General features: G+C 41.2%; 1 protein-coding gene across 1 annotated transcript in view; it reads right to left on the bottom strand.

Annotated features, from left to right (window-relative positions):
• Positions 1-13,627: 13,627 nt before the first annotated feature.
• LOC121377589 (vacuolar protein 8-like) overlaps positions 13,628-20,810 on the bottom strand; it is a 67,448-nt gene continuing 60,265 nt past the window's right edge. The window contains exons 13-14 of the mRNA XM_041505648.1: positions 17,348-17,473; positions 13,628-14,978 (exon numbers count right to left, since the gene is read on the bottom strand). Of these exons, the coding sequence (XP_041361582.1) occupies positions 14,809-14,978; positions 17,348-17,473 (296 nt within the window). The 3' untranslated portion in view covers positions 13,628-14,808. The remainder of the gene's footprint in view (positions 14,979-17,347; positions 17,474-20,810) is intronic.

The following is a 20,810-nucleotide window of genomic DNA, read 5'->3' on the forward strand; positions in this document are numbered from 1 at the left end:
CTGTGATACCCGATTTGTGTGTGTGTGTGTGTGTGTGTGTGTGTGTGTGTGTGTGTGTGTGTGTGTGTGTGTGTGCTTTCGCTTCGGTTTTATTTGTATGAATTTGTGTGTTTCTATGTATGTTCACTTCAACTTGTTTGTATGAATTAGTTGGTAAATCTTGCTTTCTTGGGCATAAATAGTCCACGATTGCAGAGTTCAATTCAAACATATCACCTTATTAAAAATGTGGCATCACTAATAAGTTATTCTGATGGACTCTTCATATACACATACACATGCATATATTGTAAATTCAAATGTGACGTCACGGACACAGGTTATTCTGGTGGACCCTTCATATACATATACACATGTATATATTGTAAATTCAACTGTGACGTCACGGACACAAATTATTCTGGTGGACCCTTCATATACAGATACACATGTATATATTGTAAATTCAACTGTGAAGTCACGGACACAGGTTATTCTGGTGGACCCTTCGGTCTTACTACACAGTTGACTTCCGGTTGAGAGCTGATCGATGACGATCCACTATAGTTCCTAATTGTGACACATGTTATGGTTCACATATTCACTTCCAGGAAATGGCGAAGAATTAAAACAATATGTATGTTTAATGATAAGTCTTCTGGCTGTATTTTGCTAATGTTATTTTATAATATTGTGCATTAACCTTTTGGGACATGGCTGTATAGCGCAAGAGACATGCCCCGAGTCAGACCACCGATCATATCGGAGGCCGGACTCTGGGTAGGCGTGTTCGAAACCATAAAGGTATAGGAGCACGTTAAAACCGTATATAAGTCTAAGTCTAAGCAAGAGACAGCCGGAGTGAATCGGTTAATGAACCATCTGTTCGGATCGGTATTACAGCCAGATGCGGTCATATAGCACACAAAAAAGCTTATATAATGTATGTTCGCAATGGTGTATGTTGTTAGTGCCAACGAGAACCCATTCTATTGGCAATCTTCATTTGAAGTTGGGCAATTTAACATGAGTTTCAGTGGCAAATGACATCTGGGCAGTGAAACATAGCGTAGCGGAATCATTCCCAGTCTGGAGCTCGACGCGGTATGACGTGTTTGTTTCGCTTGTGCACACTGCACGTTCTTTCGCGGCTCGACTTGGGGATCCTTCACTTCGTCAGTGAAGTGAAGTTTTCTACTGGGATGTATGTGGCCACTGGAACTGATTGAACGCTGAAACGCTTCTCGTTTCGACAGTCTGCACCACCAGGTTGGATTCTTTTGGATTCCGTCTGACTATGTTGACTTGTTTTTTTCGTGTCTCGTATGACGGCCATTCTGCAGAACGCCATGGTTGTTCGCGTTTAGTCTCTGCATGTCCGAGCCTGTCCTAGCAGCACTGGAAGATTGAACGCCCCACTCTAAGAAGAAATAGGAAGCGGGGTCGGCCCCTACTACTCTTTTCTAGACTTTACTTTGTTTTATTGTGATACCATCTCGTATCCTTCGGAGTCGGGTCCGTCCGCACCACTATACCAATCCATGACGACCGGACTATACCCTAGTCTGATTCTCTCTCTCTCGTTCAGACGGATCCGGCTTCTCAAGATCTGTATTTCAGCAAAGCACTACACCTTCAACGTCTATTGACTGTCAATCTAGGGGTTTTCTTGACGGGATTCAACCCATCTCGTCCCTATAAGCTGTGCACCCTAACGGCCGTAACGAGGCCACTCACGTAGACATATAGATCGGACTTCGTTCAAAAGTGTATGTCGAAATTACTTTCTTTTTTTAATATTATTAAATAGTCCGAGGCATTCCGAATGGCTTTAGACTGGGTAAGTAATCGCTATTATGTCCTATGTGGGTTTGGTTGCGCAGATACTAATAGGAAATTAGTTGAAAACAATAAATAAAAAATAACTTTCTGATCTCTTACAAACATTAGTTATTTGCAGTTTGATACATAATACAATATGCGGAAATTTTCGGTCGCCAGGCGTGATACGGTTTTGACTTGCCCGACACAATTTTGACTCGCCATGGACGATCGGGCGACCGTAAAGTGCACACCCTGAATATTATACTTGTATTAGGTAGTTGTCAAGGGTGAAAAAAAAAAAAGAAATGTTTTATTTAATGATGCACTCAACACATTTTATTTACAGTTATATAGCGTCAGACATATGGTTACGTATCACACAGATATTGAAAGAGGAAACCCGCTGTCGCCACTTCATGGGCTACTATTTTCGATTAGCAGCAAGGGATCTTTTATATGGACCATCTCATAGACAGGATAGCACATACTACGGCCTTTGATGTACCAGTCGTGGTGCACTGGCTGGAACGAGAAATAGCCTTGTCAAGGGAGGTACTCCTTACAACTAGTGGTCTAACGATCCTCTCAATATTGTAGCATTTTTTAGAGAATACATTCTGACAAAGCAATTGTATTGAACTGTATGAAGTTATTAATAGTGGTATGCAACCTAAATACTGCAACCCCTCATCCTTAAAAAAAAGTAAAGTGTTGTGGGTTTTTTAACGACACCACAAGAGCATATTGATTAATTAATCCTCGGCTATTGGATGTCAAATGCACAGATAGGAAAACATATACCACGTGTTCGAAACCCTAGCGGTATATGGGCACGTATGACTAGTTACGTACCTACCTACCTACCACAGCCATTGACTAATTGTGGTGCACTGGTTGGAGTGAGAAAAAAAAACATTTATTTGAATGGATATACCAAGGTGGTTCGATACTGTGACACAAGCAACTTAAGTCATCACTGAACCGACTGAACTAAATCCCACTCTGAAACATATCTGACCAATGGCAGCAGTTGTCTTATTTAATGCGACATTCAAAGTTAGGTGCATTTCAAACTTTGACCTATTAAAATGCTATTTGTTATACTGCTACCTGTGATTACCATACATGATAATAATATTACTCAAGAAAGAAACTATGCAATAGTTTTCCCTAGACATTTGGCAAGGCATGATAGAGTAAACACGTTTTTTAATTTTCATCATTTTTAAGGCACATTTTTGTGTCATTAAAGTTTGTTTGATACCACTAGAGTACATTGATTAATTAATCTTTGGCTATTTGGAGTCTTTCTTTTTTTAATTACAGACAAAAAATCAATTGAAATAAAAATCAATTTAATTAATGTGCTTACTTTAATAAAGAATGCCAAAATATATAACAGGCATATACTATTATTTAAAGAGACATTCCTGAGTTTGCTGCAATTTTTAAGATGTTATCAACTAACAGATACTTTTTAATGATTGTAATTACATATCAAATATATTTTGTGCATAAAATATCAGTGGCTGTATATTAAACGTGTTTCTGATCGTTCTAATATTTGTACTAGGTTAAATTTCATTTTATTTACTAAAAACAGAGGACAAAATCCAGTTTGGGCTTCTTACAAATATTAAGATGACCAGAAACACATTGAATATACAGACACTGATATTCTAAACAAGAAAATATATTTAATATTTAAGTTTAATCGTAGAAATATTTTATTAGTCGGAAGCATATTACAATGCAGCAAACTCAGGAATGCCCCTTAATACATTTTCTGAGACTCGGGGTTCGCGCTGTCGTTCGCCAATTGCGAGAAAAAAAAAACTTGTGAAAGAATTTTCGGTTTGGCGAAAAATTTGCGCGAGTGCGAGTGCGAATAATTTTAACATGCTCATATACCACTAGAGTTTCGAGCATGTCCGTTCCGGGGCCTGTCTCTGGATAGCCAGTGACTTGCTCCGGGACAGAAAAAAATTAAGGGGATAATTTTGAAATTTACATCCAAAAATTAAATAGTGGGCCTTAAAAATTGTATGCGCATCTCTAATTAATATAATTCTACTCATTACATTTGGTCGCTAGATTAGATCAGGCGGTCAAAAAGAAATTAGATAGATAAATAACACGCCTGATTTGGGAGGAGGTGGGGTTAAAAATGGACAGAATTTGGAAAATAGCAATTAGTAAAAGAAATTAGTAGGATTAAAATTAGAAAGAAAAAAGTTACAAGCCAAAAATAATTGAATTGACTGCTCGGCCGAATATTTATATAATTTGGAGCATTTTAGAAGGATAGTCCAAAAATAAATAAGAGAAAGAAGAGAGGATCGGACTATTTAATAAAAATTTTTTTAAAAAGAAGTAATTTCGACATAAAATTTTGAATGAAGGTCTAAAAGTTTAAAGTCTGATATATATGGTCCGGGCCAGGGGGGTAGGGTAAATTTGAGGTGGTAGTTAGGTCAAAGACCGAAGACCAAAATGTGCTACAAAAATTTAAATCCAAACAATAAAATTAGAGTGCTCGACCGAAAAGGTTTTAAGGTGATTTGAGCAATTTAGACGGGCTGCCAAGATAAACTACGTCGGACTGTTTACAAAAAATAAAAAAAATAATAAAAAAAAGTTTTTAAAGTCCAACTAAGCCCTAAAAAAGAAAGTACATGTCCTAGGAGAGGGTGCGCAGCGGAACTCATGGCGAGTTGATGGGATGATGGGCTCGGAACTTCGGGAAGAAGTCAGGCAGGTCGATGTAGCACTCTCCCGAAGTATTGCTGGGTAGTCTTCCGGATGTATCAGCTTGATAATCCGATGGACGATTGGATTATCCATGTCTGATTTCAGTAAGCCTTGCCGGTACATCCCGTTCCGCTCCGACGTCAGGTAGTAGGTACGACTTCCCTCGACGTACTGGGACTGGTACCGCCCTTGACCAGTTGGTGTTGGTCTCCAGCTCTTGGTGACGAAGGGGCCTGGCAGCTGAGAGGTTGCAGTGAACTCCCTCTTCACACAGTCTACCGTCCAGGAAGCTTGTTGCGTGCGATCTGCCAAGTCGTGGGCTGTGTGTTGGACAAGTCCTGGACCGACACCTTCCTCTTCTTGGCTTCACGCTCTGCAACCGCTGTCGCAACAACTCGTGGTTTAGCCGACAGCTTTGGCTCCCCGTTTGCCGCTCCTGGCGTCTGCTGCTTCCGAGTAGTGGGGGGCGGGGGGTGGGAGGGGCGGCGACGCAGAAGGGACCGCCGCTGGCAGTTCAGCTGCCGGTTTTGGCTCCCCCTGAACCGCCCCTGCCGGTCTCGTCTTCTTCTGTGAAGCAGGAGGGACCGCCCCTGGCGGTTGAGCCGCCCGGTTTGGTCACCCCTGAGCTGCCGTGGGACGACGTCTCTTCCTACTTCCCCGATCTCTTCTGTTTATTGTCACCATAATACAAGGTGACAATAGCCGTGCTCCCATTGTTTTCAACACGATACTTGACCAAGCGGCCAAGCTCGTCCCCCCGGAGGGGGGGGTGGAGGGGGGTGGAGGGGGGGGGGGGGGGGGGGGGGAGAGAGAGAGAGAGAGAGAGACCTCGAGTAGGAATCAAAAAAATAAATAAATAAGCGCTATTTGCATGTCAGCCAATCTACTATTTAGTAGTGTACTGCCAGCTGCTTGTTTTAAAGTTAGAAAACGCGATTAAATAAAATTAAATACTCTTTAAGTCATGTTGCATTGTTGATACTAAGTTTGATTACTAGCGACAACAAGTTTAAAATTTTATTAGTCGTGTTTTGTCATGCCGGTTACGTTGTAAATCTAGGTCACGTGGTTGAGTTCATTTTCACGAAGTGGGTACGTTGGTGAGGAAGACATTGTTTCTCACTTATACGCAATCATTATTAGTTTAACCTTTCTACGTTTACAGATTATATTTCAAACATATTAAATGGCGAAATTATAATTCATATCTGCTATATCTACTGATATAATATAAACGCCAACATGATACATCCCTCCGCCCCTTGCACAGAAATACAAGTCTCTCAAAACCGGCGTGAAACTGAATGAGCATTTTTCCCACTTGTGAAAGAAAGAAAGAAAGAAATGTTTTATTTAACGACGCACTCAACATATTTTATTTACGGTTATATGGCGTCAGACATATGGTTAAGGACCACACAGATTTTGAGAGGAAACCCGCTGTCGCCATTACATGGGCTACTATTCCGATTGGCAGCAAGGGATCTTTTATTTGCGCTTCCCACAGGCAGGATAGCACAAACCATGGCCTTTGTTGAACCAGTTATGGATCACTGGTCGGTGCACCACTTCTGAAAGAGTCGCGAGCCAGTGTTTTGATAGCAATAACATATAAAGACGTTTCCTTTGTCTTTATTTTGGGTGACTGGCAATACTCTTCAATTGGACACCAAAACAATTATGAACAGTATTCAGTAAACTGAGTAATAAATCATACAGGTAAGTTTGGAGGGTAGTTACAAAACGAGGTCATGGGGTAGGGTATGATCAAGAGTTACGCACTTTAAAAGAAAAATAAAAAATATATATATATATATACTCTTCAAAAAAAGAAACGCAAAAGGGTACAAATGGGTTATAACTCCGATTTTATGTTTCCTACCGGTTCATGCTTTGTGAATATACGGTCATTGCATGTCCCAAACACATTCCCACGGTTACATTCGATAAAACGCAGCTACTGTACAATAAAGTTCCAAAATGTGAATATTCGCAAAAACGCAGCCACGTGCAAACCATGTTACCACTGCACGTGCGTTGTCTGCACGTGCAACATGAACACCAACAGTATAAAAGAGCAGGGTGTTCGCTTGCCTGGCCTCTGTATCTGGCCGACAGTTGACAATCCAGGACATGCCACGTCTCAGTGAACCGCAGAGAAACAATGCCATCGGCCGACTAGACGCAGGCGAATCCAGAACGGCCGTTGCCAGGGCATTCCATGTGTCCCCAAGCACCATCTCCAGACTGTGGGACCGTTACCAGCAACATGGATCAACACGTGACCTCCCTAGATCCGGTCGACCACGGGTCACTACCCCCGGGCAGGACCGCTACATCCGGGTACGCCACCTTCGGGAACGATTGACTACTGCCACCTCCACAGCCGCAGCAATACCAGGTTTGCGCAGGATATCCGACCAGACCGTACGGAACCGCCTACGTGAGGTAGGAATTCGTGCCAGACGTCCAGTTCGAGGTGTCATCTTAACACCACAACACCGTCGACTCCGACTGCAATGGTGCCAGATTCATCGACAATGGCCTCAACTGCGATGGAGACAGGTGTGGTTCAGTGACGAGTCCCGATTTCTGCTCCGACGTCATGATGGAAGATGTCGCGTGTATAGGCGTCGTGGTGAACGTTATGCGGCAAACTGCGTGCAGGAAGTGGACAGATTCGGCGGGGGTAGTGTCATGGTGTGGGCAGCCATCTCACACACTGGCAGAACTGACCTGGTCCACGTGCAGGGCAACCTGAATGCACAGGGCTACATTGACCAGATCCTCCGGCCACACATCGTTCCAGTTATGGCCAACGCCAACGCAGTGTTCCAACATGACAACGCCAGGCCTCACACAGCACGTCTCACAACGGCTTTCCTACAGAACAACAACATTAATGTCCTTCCTTGGCCATCGATATCACCGGATTTGAACCCAATTGAGCATCTATGGGACGAGTTGGACCGACGCCTCCGACAGCGACAACCACAGCCCCAGACCCTGCCCGAGCTGGCAGCAGCCTTGCAGGCCGAGTGGGCCACCATCCCCCGGGACGTCATCCGTACTCTGGTTGCTTCAATGGGCAGGCGGTGCCAGGCAGTTGTCAACACACGCGGAGGCCACACCCGGTATTGACTCCAGATGACCTTGACATTGGTGGTGTGTCCTATCACTTACTCACAATGGACTAGAGTGAATTGTGAACAATCCTGCAACATTTGGTAATTATCGGACTCGCCATTCAATAATTAAATCAATTCTCCAAATGTTACTACAATGTGGTTTTGCGTTTCTTCTTTTGAAGAGTATATATATAAATTTTTGTTTCATGGGCCACCATCCCCCGGGACGTCATCCGTACTCTGGTTGCTTCAATGGGCAGGCGGTGCCAGGCAGTTGTCAACACACGCGGAGGCCACACCCGGTATTGACTCCAGATGACCTTGACATTGGTGGTGTGTCCTATCACTTACTCACAATGGACTAGAGTGAATTGTGAACAATCCTGCAACATTTGGTAATTATCGGACTCACCATTCAATAATTAAATCAATTCTCCAAATGTTACTACAATGTGGTTTTGCGTTTCTTCTTTTGAAGAGTATATATATAAATTTTTGTTTCATGAAATAAAACAGCTTGTCTGGTCATTTTGTTTCTAAAAAAAAAAAAAGATTTTTCTATTATATATACTCTTCAAAAGAAGAAACGTAAAACCACATTGTCGTAACATTTGGAGAATTGATTTAATTATTGAATGGCGAGTCCGATAATTACCAAATGTTGGAGGATTGTTCACAATTCACTCTAGTCCATTGTGAGTAAGTGATAGGACACACCACCAAGGTCAAGGTCATCTGGAGTCAATACCGGGTGTGGCCTCCGCGTGTGTTGACAACTGCCTGGCACCGCCTGCCCATTGAAGCAACCAGAGTACGGATGACGTCCCGGGGGATGGTGGCCCACTCGGCCTGCAAGGCTGCTGCCAGCTCGGGCAGGGTCTGGGGCTGTGGTTGTCGCTGTCGGAGGCGTCGGTCCAACTCGTCCCATAGATGCTCAATTGGGTTCAAATCCGGTGATATCGATGGCCAAGGAAGGACATTAATGTTGTTGTTCTGTAGGAAAGCCGTTGTGAGACGTGCTGTGTGAGGCCTGGCGTTGTCATGTTGGAACACTGCGTTGGCGTTGGCCATAACTGGAACGATGTGTGGCCGGAGGATCTGGTCAATGTAGCCCTGTGCATTCAGGTTGCCTTGCACGTGGACCAGGTCAGTTCTGCCAGTGTGTGAGATGGCTGCCCACACCATGACACTACCCCGCCGAATCTGTCCACTTCCTGCACGCAGTTTGCCGCATAACGTTCACCACGACGCCTATACACGCGACATCTTCCATCATGACGTCGGAGCAGAAATCGGGACTCGTCACTGAACCACACCTGTCTCCATCGCAGTTGAGGCCATTGTCGATGAATCTGGCACCACTGCAGTCGGAGTCGACGGTGTTGTGGTGTTAAGATGACACCTCGAACTGGACGTCTGGCACGAATTCCTACCTCACGTAGGCGATTCCGTACGGTCTGGTCGGATATCCTGCGCAAACCTGGTATTGCTGCGGCTGTGGAGGTGGCAGTAGTCAATCGTTCCCGAAGGTGGCGTACCCGGATGTAGCGGTCCTGCCCGGGGGTAGTGACCCGTGGTCGACCGGATCTAGGGAGGTCACGTGTTGATCCATGTTGCTGGTAACGGTCCCACAGTCTGGAGATGGTGCTTGCGGACACATGGAATGCCCTGGCAACGGCCGTTCTGGATTCGCCTGCGTCTAGTCGGCCGATGGCATTGTTTCTCTGCGGTTCACTGAGACGTGGCATGTCCTGGATTGTCAACTGTCGGCCAGATACAGAGGCCAGGCAAGCGAACACCCTGCACTTTTATACTGTCGGTGTTCATGTTGCACGTGCAGACAATGCACGTGCAGTGGTGACATGGTTTGCACGTGGCTGCGTTTTTGCGAATATTCACATTTTTTATCGAATGTAACCGTGGGAATGTGTTTGGGACATGCAATGACCTTATATTCACAAAGCATGAACCGGTAGGAAACATAAAATCGGAGTTATAACCCATTTGTACCCTTTTGCGTTTCTTTTTTTGAAGAGTATATATACAATAATATAAATGTAATTGGCGAATACATATTTAGATTGGCGAAAGAAATTGAAGATTGGCAAATTTTTGGCGATCAAAAATAGCCACCTAGGGTTAGTACTGCGAGTGTTTTATAAAGGCAATTTTACACAGGCATTGGAAGTTGAAAAGGGGGGGGGGGGGGGGGGGGGGGGCACATGCAACACTTTCTTCCCCCTCACCCCACCCCATCCCCGCTCCGCCAGTGTTTTAGAATTAATTATTAAAAAAGGCTTGCTTAATCTCTGGGCAGCATGGCGCTGATTGTGGCAAGATGGTGCTAGACTGTTCAGGAAGATACAGAAAACACTCAAACATTTTTAAAATTGCCATTAGACATTGCAACAACAAATAACATCATTAATACCTTTATTGTTACATGTAAAAGGTTATACATACATGACTCCATACAGTATAAATTTAAAAAAAAAAAGTAATGAAAAAAAACTTATTTTCTCTTTTTATAAATACTTGACCTGACCTCTGACCTATGGCATTTCCAACCTTTTACAGAAAGTAACAATCTAATTAAAATTAGCTCCACTATTACATGTGGATCTAACAGCAACCCGTTGGAGCTCATGTCCAGTTGACCTTTTATTCGACCAATCAAAGCCTTACTTGCAAAATCATTCCAGTGATCTGAAAAGAATTTGAAAACATTCGGGATTATGTAATTCACCCGAAATGATTCGGGTGAATTACGAAGTATGCCGGAAATTAATTTCAATATAAAATTTTATATAAAATTTGTTTCAAGATGAAAAAAAAACATGATGGTATAGCCATAAAATCTGTTTATACTAGTATACAATCCAGAGTTTATTACTGCACTTTCCCCCCTGTTTTTTTCAATGTTGAAATAGACCAACAAGTTCGCCTATTGCATATATAATCTCGCCCAATATTTTTAGAATTTGTATGCTCCCGAATAACACTATAAAAGGCTAAGTGTAATTGGTCGATATTTAAATTGTTATTTATAGATAAAATGTCACGTGGACATGGGAGTCCATGCAATGCTGTTAGATCTACTGGTATACCAGTAGAGCTAATTTTAATGAGATTGAGAAAGTAAAGATTGTTTTATTTAACAATGCCTCTAGAACACATTGATTTTTATCTTATCATCGGCTATTGGACGTGAAACATATGGTAATTCTGACATATTTCTTTAGAGAAAACCTGCTGCCGCCACATAGTCTACTCTTTCCAAGCAGCAAGGGGTCAGTTAAAGTTAAAGGTTGTTTTGTTTAACGACACCACTAGAGCACATTGATTAATTAATCATCAGCTATTGGATGTCAAACATTTGGTAATTTTGACATGTATGTAGCCTTACAGAGGAACAAGTTAAAAGTTGTTTAACGACACCACTAGAGCACATTTGATTAATTCATCTTCAGTTATTGGATGTCAAACATTTGGTAATTTTGACATATAGTCTTTAGAGAGGAAAAAGTTAAAAGTTTTTTGTTTAATGACACCACTAGAGCACACTGATTAATTAATCATCAGCTATTGGATGTCAGACATTTGGTAATTGACAGTTTTATAGACGAAACCGGCTACATTTTTCCTATAGTAGTGAGGGATCTTTTATATGCATCATCCCACAGACAGGACAGCACATACCACAGCATTTGATATACTAGTCATGGTGTGAGTGGAACAAGAAATAGCCCAATGTGCCCACCAATGGGGATCGATCCTAGACAGGCGAGCAGTTTACTATCATGCTACCCCATCACTTCTACAATGACTGGTCCTAACTTCAGAACAACCAATGAAATGGTTTTAAATATTCCAATAAGCCAAGGGCATCCACTCCAGACCACACGATAAGAAGAGTCAGTGGAGAAAAGCCACAGATCAGTGAAAGGTCAAGATAATGTATGAATAAAATAAAGAAATAAAATAAAATAAAACATTATGAAAAAAATACACCTTTTTTTTTTAAATTACTTAAATAAAATAAAAAATGTTTTTTTTAAATCAGAATAAAATAATAATAAACACATAGATTAAAAAGAATAATTTAATAAAAAAAACTGAAAAAAAATAACAGAACATACCGTACATGTATACAAATTCACAATCATTTAACCTTTTGACAATAACACAAATTGGTAAACATCAATTTTGGCAGTTATTTTCATAAAATAAATCATATAAAAACATACAAAAAAGTTACCCTTCACACCACCAATGACAACAGTGAAATATTTACAAATGAATGACTATTGTTTAATGCATCTTCCGAATGAATATAGAGTCATTTGTGTGGTGGACACTACTTGAAACTGGCAAGAAACTATGCATTTTAATTTAAAAGTCAACACAACCCATACCACATTCTATATGACACAATTACATACCATGTGACAGTATGATCTGAGCCCGTGCTTATAAAACTTTTAGAGTCCAGACTTAATCGTTAATGACGTCACACGCATACAATTTGTATGGCGTTGTCATGACAACACTGTCTCAGTCTCTATTAGAGTCTCGACTCCAGACTCTAAAAGTTTTATAAACACCAGGCCTGGACTTTTACAATTTTTTAATAAAATCCACTAGCCATAGGATCAGTGATTTAAAAAATGTACTAGCCACAGTTAAAAATTCACTAGCCCTACTTTACTTTTAAGTTAATATAATTTTACTACTTAATAGTATTAATCGGATATATCACCTAAAAAGGGAGATAGAGCTTAAAAACACTAACATTGGGGAGTTTGGGTTGGGACAGGATAATTCATATAATAATGAATCATATTTACAAAATAGACTTAACCGCAGCATTGGACTTTTTTTTCACTAGCCGTTGGGCATGGCAATAGTAGTTATTTACTAGCCCAACACTAAATATTACTACCCAAGGGAGTGGGGCTACCATAATCTAGAAGCCCTGGTATGTGACAAACATCACTACCCAAGGTATCAAAATAACAACAGTGCCTGGTAACCCAGGTAATGGTTACCATAACATATGGGCCGGATAACAAATGGCATCCCCCCCATGATAGTAGACTGGTCCGAACTTTCCAACAGTCAATGGGATGTCTTAAAAATTGTCCAATGAGTCCTCTACTGCACCTGTCATGTACAGAACCCTCTGGCAAAGTCAGATGTTGTGCCCACAACAGGCGTGCTTGTACAGTTCTCTGATGGAAGCATGCCAAAAATTACCCCCCCCACACAGACGCACCCTCTACTGCCTGTTCTGGTCACGTCAGTGAAGCGTCCTTTTTTCTCCTTCGCTTACACAGTCCAGACGTCTTTTCTTTACTCTCCTAAAATCTGAGGGGTTTTCTGTTCATCTAATTTGTTCTTGTTCAAATGATCTGTAAAGAACTCATTTCTGTTTGATTACTGGCCTCAGTGGCGTCGTCATGGTTAAACGATCAGACATAAGCAATCTAATTAAAATTAGCTCCACTATTACATGTGGATCTAAAGACAGCCAGTTGGAGCTCATGTCCACCAATCAAAACCTTACTTGCAGAATCCTGCCAGTGATTTAAAACTAACAACACTGCGTAGTCCCCAATGTCCAGTTAACATTTCGTCTGTAAATAATAATTTAAATATTGACCAATCACACTTCGCCTTTTATAACGTTATTTGGGAGCATACAAATTCTAAAAATATCAGGCGAGTCTATTTTAGTGGCCGCAGTACAGAGAACCATACCAATACGTACGGGGTGGGTTATCAGTCTTCAATTTTACATTAAAAATTATTTATTTATTTATAAAATTAAAAAAAACGAAATCAGTCTTCAGGTTTACATTACAAATTATTTATTTTATAAAATAAAACATGTTTTAAGGCATTCGTAATTCACACGAAACATGTCATATACCCTCATGATAATTCGGAATGTTTTCAAATTATTTTTAAATCACTGGCAGGATTCTGCAAGTTTTAATTAGATTGAGACATAAGGCTGGTAGGTGCAGGGTTCGCATCCTGATGGTACAGTCTCCCACTGAAATTGTTTTGTAAATGTTTTGTTACAGGTTGGTATGGACCACTGAAGTTGCTTTGGGAATGTTCTATATGCTGGTTACTATGGGCAACTGAAATGTTTTGTAAATGTTCTATAGCAGGTTGCTATGGACCAATGAAGTTGCTTTTGGAATGTTCTATATGCTGGTTACTATAGGCAACTGAATTTGTTTTGTGAATGTTCTACATACTGGTTAGCATGGACAAGTCAAGCTGTTTCGGGAATGTTTTATAACAGGTTGCTATGGACCACTGAAATCGCTTTGGGAATGTTCTATATAATGTCTAAGTAAAGCTGACTGTAGTATGGTTAGTATGGACAAGTGAAGCTGTTTCGGGAATGTTATATAACAGGTTGCTATGGACCACTGAAATCGCTTTGGGAATGTGCTATATAATGTCTATGTAAAGCTAACTGTACTTTGGCAGGATCGTTTGTTCAGTCTGGTTGTTCTGTGTTCAGATCAGAATTGATGCCTGTTGCTTTAGGCAACTATATTTGGTTTGTTCTCTGGCCCAGTGTAGATTGTGGTTGCTTATCAGGCAACTATTTTTGGTTTGTTCTCTGGCCCAGTGTAGATTGTGGTTGCTTATCAGCAAACGTTTTATTCGGTATCGCATCACGATTCGCTCTGCAACCTTTAGAGATTATTACACCATTCTAAAATGTTAAAACTGGTTGCTACCCAGGGGCCTAATTCACAAAGGTCTCTTAGGCTCTGCTAGATAACAAAGCATCCTCTTTGTAAGTGTTTTAGCATGGCACTGCGAGATCGCAAAGTTGCGAGAGTTTAGTGAATTAGGCCCCAAGTTTCAAATCGATTAGCATTGTCACTAATCAAAAAAAAATTAAAACATTAAAATGTTCCCTGCTTCGGCTAGCTAAGGTAATTCTGTCTCGATGTTTTACACATAACCCAATCTTTCGACCATCTTGTACAACAAGGTTCAGTTTCCAAACCAGTTGTGATTGGTTAAGTTTTTTTAAATGAATAAAAGCCTTCAGAGTGACCTTGACCTGCTTTCAGAGTGACCTTGACCTTGACCTCTAGTCTTTGCCCGAGCTGAGTTCCTCGCAGTCTTTGCCGGCTGACGTTTTGAGAATCTTCTGTACGTTTTCTGCCAGTTCGATGATGGCCGGGGGTTGTCCTGACATCAGCAGATGGTTTATTATGTGGCCGATGTGGTGTTCCTTGAACGAAGTGATGAATAACTCTTCTGCAAAGAAAATATTTTTAATTATTTCACAGAAAGAAAGAAAGAAAGAACTGGTTTATTTCACAATGCACTCAACATATTTTATTGACGGTTATATGGCGTCGGACATATTAGTGTTTTCCCTAGAAATTTGGCACGGCATGGTAGACACAACACTTTGGGGGCATTTTCACCATTTCCAGGGCACTTTTTTGCATTAAAGACAAAAAAAACAATTGAAATAAACATAAATGTAATTAATGTTCTTGCTTTAATAAATGAATGGCAAAATATATAACAGAGATATTTTTATTAATTAATAATATATGTTTTGAGTGTTTCATCAAGGCAATTTTATAATTAATTATTGAAAAGGCTTTTTTAATCTCAGTGCAGCATGGCACAGGTTAAGGCAAGATGGTGCTAGACTATTAAGGCATGCTGCAGCACCATGCTAAAACAAGCTAGGGAAAACACTACATATGGTTAAGGACCACACAGATACTGAGGGAGGAAACCCACTGTCACCACTTCATAGGCTACTATTTTTTGATTAGCAGCAAGGGATCTTTTATATGCACCATCCCATTTGATAGGATAGCACATACCACAGCCTTTGATGCACCAGTTACGGTGCACTGGCTGAAGCAAGAAATAGCCTAATGGGCCCACTGAACGGGATTGATCCCAAACTGACCGCGCATCAAGCGGGCGCTTTACCACTGGGCTATGTTTCATCCCCTATTTAACAGAGACCCTAATACTGTAAGGCCCGTTTTTCGTTAATGCGATTCCCATGCACATTTCCGCATGCAGGGCTATCTCTGGGTGTGTAGAAAACTTCGCCAAATTATCTATTAAAACTCCAAAAATGGCAGAAATCCAATATTATTTTCCACAAAATATCAATCATTACATGAAATTATTTCGCAAAATTAAAATAAAATTTGCCAGTTGTGTTCAAAATTTATGACAGGCAAATTTGATGAATGCCAGAGCCAGCCCAGGCATGTGAGTTCATTGTTCCAGCACATTTAAACAGTACCTTTTCAATGTACGCAATTTTACACATGGACATTCAGTATGCTGGAAACAAAAGTCGCTCCATGAGAAATTTTTCCATGCGCAAGTTTTTCAGTGCCATGACGTCATAACTCAAAGTATTCACTTTCGGTATAGATACTATAGAACTACATTTCGACGACATCAATTTTTATATAGTAATCCGCTTGCTAAAACACAGATATGGATAAGCACATTTCCATGTGCAGAAATGCTCACAATAAATCGTGCATGCAATCGTGTTAATGGAAAGTCGGCCATAGGCTCTAAGTTGACTCAACACTAAGTGGCAACAAATTACAAGTCTGATATTCTTGAAATAATTATGTACGGATTATATGTGAATAGACTAATTTCTAGTTATTTTATCCTAAAAAAACAAACAAGCATTCTGAGAGTACTGCTAAAGCAATACACGTCCTGACCAAATTGTTTTCGTATCTCCTAAATTCAAGGGCCAAACATCTGTGAAAGTGGGTAAATCACCAATAAACTTGATCAGTAACAGTGCATGCAATTTTACTGTAATATTTTTAATGCAAAACAAAAAGTCCAGAAATTGTTTTTTTCATATGGCCTAAGTTCAAGGGCCATAACTCCATCAAAAATGGGTAAATCGCCATGAAAGTCAAACTTGATCTGTACCAGTAAATGATAAAGCTATACACAAAATTTCTGGTTAATATCTCAAGGCATTCTGGGGAAAAAAGTCCGGAAAACACATTTTCATATCTCCTAAGTTCAAGGGTCATAACTCAGTGAAAAATGGGTAAATCGCCATGAAAATCAAACTTGATCTGTAACAATAACAGTACAACAAAATTTCAGCTCAATATCTCAAAGCCTTCTGCAAAAAACATCCGGAAAACATATGTGGGACAGACTGATGGACGGATGGACAGACATATGGACAGACAGACAGAATGACGGACATAAAAATAGTAACATATGACATTTGTGACTTTGAGAATGCTCCTTTAATGATTTTATATTTGAGATTATCGAACCTTTCAGGCGATGTATGAGTGTCCACAGTGCTATGTGGATGAAATAGATCAATAACTAGTTATTTTATCACAAATATAAGTAAGAATGGTGAAATATGACACTTGCGACAGAGAATGCTTCTTTAATGATTTTGTAATTGATATTTCCGCACCTTTCAGGAGATGTAGGAGAGTCCATAGAGTGATGTGGATGAAGTAGATGAATAACTAGTTATTTTGTCACAAATACAAGTAAGACTTGCAACAGAGAATGCTCCTTTAAGAATAGTGAAATATGGACAGAATGCTCCTTTAATGATTTTTTAAATGAGATTATCGAACCTTTCAGGAGATGTATCAGTGTCCACAGAGCGATGTGGATGAAGTTTGGGTTCTTCGACTTGAGGAACTTGTCGATATACAGCACGATGCCCAGACGATTCGGTTCCTGCAAATGGTCTGGGATTCCTGAAACACAGAGATAACAAGCAATCTGAGAGTACTGCTGAAGCAAGACATGTCCTGCTGGATATTCCAAATTCAACAGCATCACAAATGCCCCCCACCCACTACCGACCCGGAACGGGCTGCTGGTGCTCTCGTGCACGTGCCAGCATAAGCTGACCCCTGCGCCCATGACAGCTTGCTCTGAATGTGCACATTAAACCCTATGACCTGACCTGACCTGACCTGATTAGTAGTGAATACATTTTAAAATAAGTGGAATTTTTTTTTATTGTAGACAGGCAGGGCAGGGCCCAATTTCACAAAACATTTTAAGTCTAGTTTTGCACGTAAACGTAAATCTACGACTAAACCACAGTTTTTATTACTATTATAGTTCAACAAATAAGTAAACCAGGGCCCAATTTCACAAAACATCGTAAGCCTAGTTTTGCACGTAAACGTAAATCTACGACTAAACCACAGTTTTTATTACTATTATAGTTCAACAAATAAGTAAACCAGGGCCCAATTTCACAAAACATCGTAAGCCTAGTTTTGCACTCAAACGTAAATCTACGACTAAACCACAGTTTTTATTATCACTAACAGTACAAGAAATATCGTTTGAAGTACACATATTTCATTTTCTTTTGTCCTTAAAATGCACCATTTTCTTCAGTGATGTAATTTTCTTCATGAAGTAGATGCCAAACACATGTAAAGATATGACCGGTATAACTGCTAGTTGCAGACATAAACTTACGATGTATTGTGAAATGTACACCAGGTCCTTAAGCAGGAAATCTGAAGTGGGGAGACCCAAACTCAAGGGGGTGGAGCAGCATAGTCTCTAGTAGAGTGGGGAAGAACCCTCGACCCCACTCATTCCATACCTGCCCAGCATACATGTACAAGATGAGTGGTCAGGGGGTAGACTGACTGCCACCGCCCTCACCCATCCCAGTACTGCAGTAAATCTTCTTCATCTGGGCAATAAGTATTGAGAGATTCTGGCAATTTTGTCTTTAATTCGGGCAAAAAAACCCAGCCTCCCTCCCCCCCCCCCAGCCTATAAGCCTATAGCCCAGCCATTCTTTCATTTAAAGTAAAAGAGAATTATATTTGACCGACCTTTGAGAGCAAGCTGTCCAATGATGCTTGCACTCCCCCCCCCCACACCAAAGAAATGGGAGCCCATACACCTATGACATGGCCATTCGCTCATTTAGAGTAACAGAGAACCATGTCAGACCCACCTTTGAGAGCCAACTGTCTGATGATGCCCGCACTCCCCCCCCCCCCCCCACCACAAAATTGGAAGCCTGTAAGCCTATAGCCAGCAATTTTCTCATTTAGAGTAACAGAGAATCATAAGAGACCTTTGAGAGCCAGTTGACCAATGATGCCTCCCTCCACCCCCACCACCATCACAAAAATGAGAGTCCAGTGATTCTCTCGTTTAAAGTAACAGGAAGGAAGGAAGGAAATGTTTTATTTAACGATGCACTCAACACATTTTATTTATGGTTATATGGCGTTAGACATATGGTTAAGGACCACACAGATAGTGAGAGAGGAAACCCGCTGTCGCCACTTCATGGGCTACTCTTTTTGATTAGCAGCAAGGGATCTTTTATATGCACCATCCCACAGACAGGATAACACATATCACGGTCTTTGATATACCAGTCATGGTGCACTGGCTGGAGTGAGAAATAGCCCAATGGGCTCACCGATGAGGATCAATCCCAGACCGACCACACATCAAGCGAATGCTTTACCACTGGGCTACATCTCACCCCTTTAAAGTAACAGAGAACAATGACAGACCAGCCTTTGAGAGCCAGCTGTCCAACAATACCTCTCTCCTGTCCCCAACATAAAAAAATGGGAGCCCGTAAGCTTATGGCCCATCCATTATCACATTTAAAGTAACAAAAAAACATGACCGAACCGGCCTACCTTTGAGAGCAAGCTGTCCAATTATGTCTGTGCTCCTTACCCCCACCCACCCCCACCACCACCACCACAAAACTAGGAGCCCATAAGCCTATAGCCAGCGATTCTCTTATTCAAAGTACCAGAGAACCATGACCTACCTTTGAGAGCGAGCTGCCCGATAATGCCTGCGCTCCCTGGAGCCTGTAAGCCTATAGCCCATCTATTCTCTATGGCTCATGTATTCTCTATAGCCCATTCATTCACTATAACCCATCCATTCTCTATAATCCATCCACTCTATAGCCCATCCATTCTCTATGGCTCATCCATTCTCTATGGCCCATCCTTTCTCTATAGCCCATCTATTCTATATAGCCCATCCACTCTATAATCCATCCATTCTCTATAGCCCATCCATTCTCTATAATCCATCCATTCTCTATAACACATCTATTCTCTATAGCCCATCCATTCTCTATGGCTCATCCATTCTCTATAACCAATCCATCCTCTATAACCCATCCATTTTCTATAGCCCATCCATTCTCTATGGCTCATCCATTCTCTATAACACATCTATTCTCTATAATCCATCCATTCTCTATAACCCATCCATTCTCTATAATCCATCCATCCTCTATAGCCCATCCATTCTCTATGGCTCATCCATTCTCTATAACACATCTATTCTCTATAATCCAGCCATTCTCTATAGCCCATCCATTCTCTATGGCTCATCCATTCTCTATAATCCATCCATTCTCTATAGCCCATTCATTCTCTATGGATCATCCATTCTCTACAACACATCTATTCTCTATAATCCATCCATTCTCTATAGCCCATCCATTCTCTATAATCCATCCATTCTCTATAGCCCATCCATTCTCTATGGCTCATCCATTCTCTATAGCCCATCCATTCTCTATGGCTCATCCATTCTCTATAACCCATCCATTCTCTATGGCTCATCCATTCTCTATAACATATATATTCTCTATAATCCATCCATTATCTATAGCCCATCCATTCTCTATAATCAATCCATTCTCTATAGCCCATCCATTCTGTATGGCTCATCCATTCTTTATAACACATCTATTATCTATAGCCCATCCATTTGCTACGGACCATCCATTCTCTATGGCCCAGCCATTTTCTTATGGCCCAGCCATTCTCTCATTTAAATTAACAGGGAACTATGTTTGAGAGCGAGCTGTCCCATGATGCCTGCACTGTTGTACTGCACCTCCAGGTTGTTACACAGAGAGGCCAGCGAGACGAGACCTACCTTTGAGAGCGAGCTGTCCCATGATGCCTGCACTGTTGTACTGCACCTCCAGGTTGTTACACAGAGAGGCCAGCGAGACGAGACCTACCTTTGAGAGCGAGCTGTCCCATGATGCCTGCACTGTTG

Source organism: Gigantopelta aegis, chromosome 7, assembly GCF_016097555.1.
Source record: "Gigantopelta aegis isolate Gae_Host chromosome 7, Gae_host_genome, whole genome shotgun sequence".
NCBI lineage: Eukaryota > Metazoa > Mollusca > Gastropoda > Neomphalida > Peltospiridae > Gigantopelta > Gigantopelta aegis.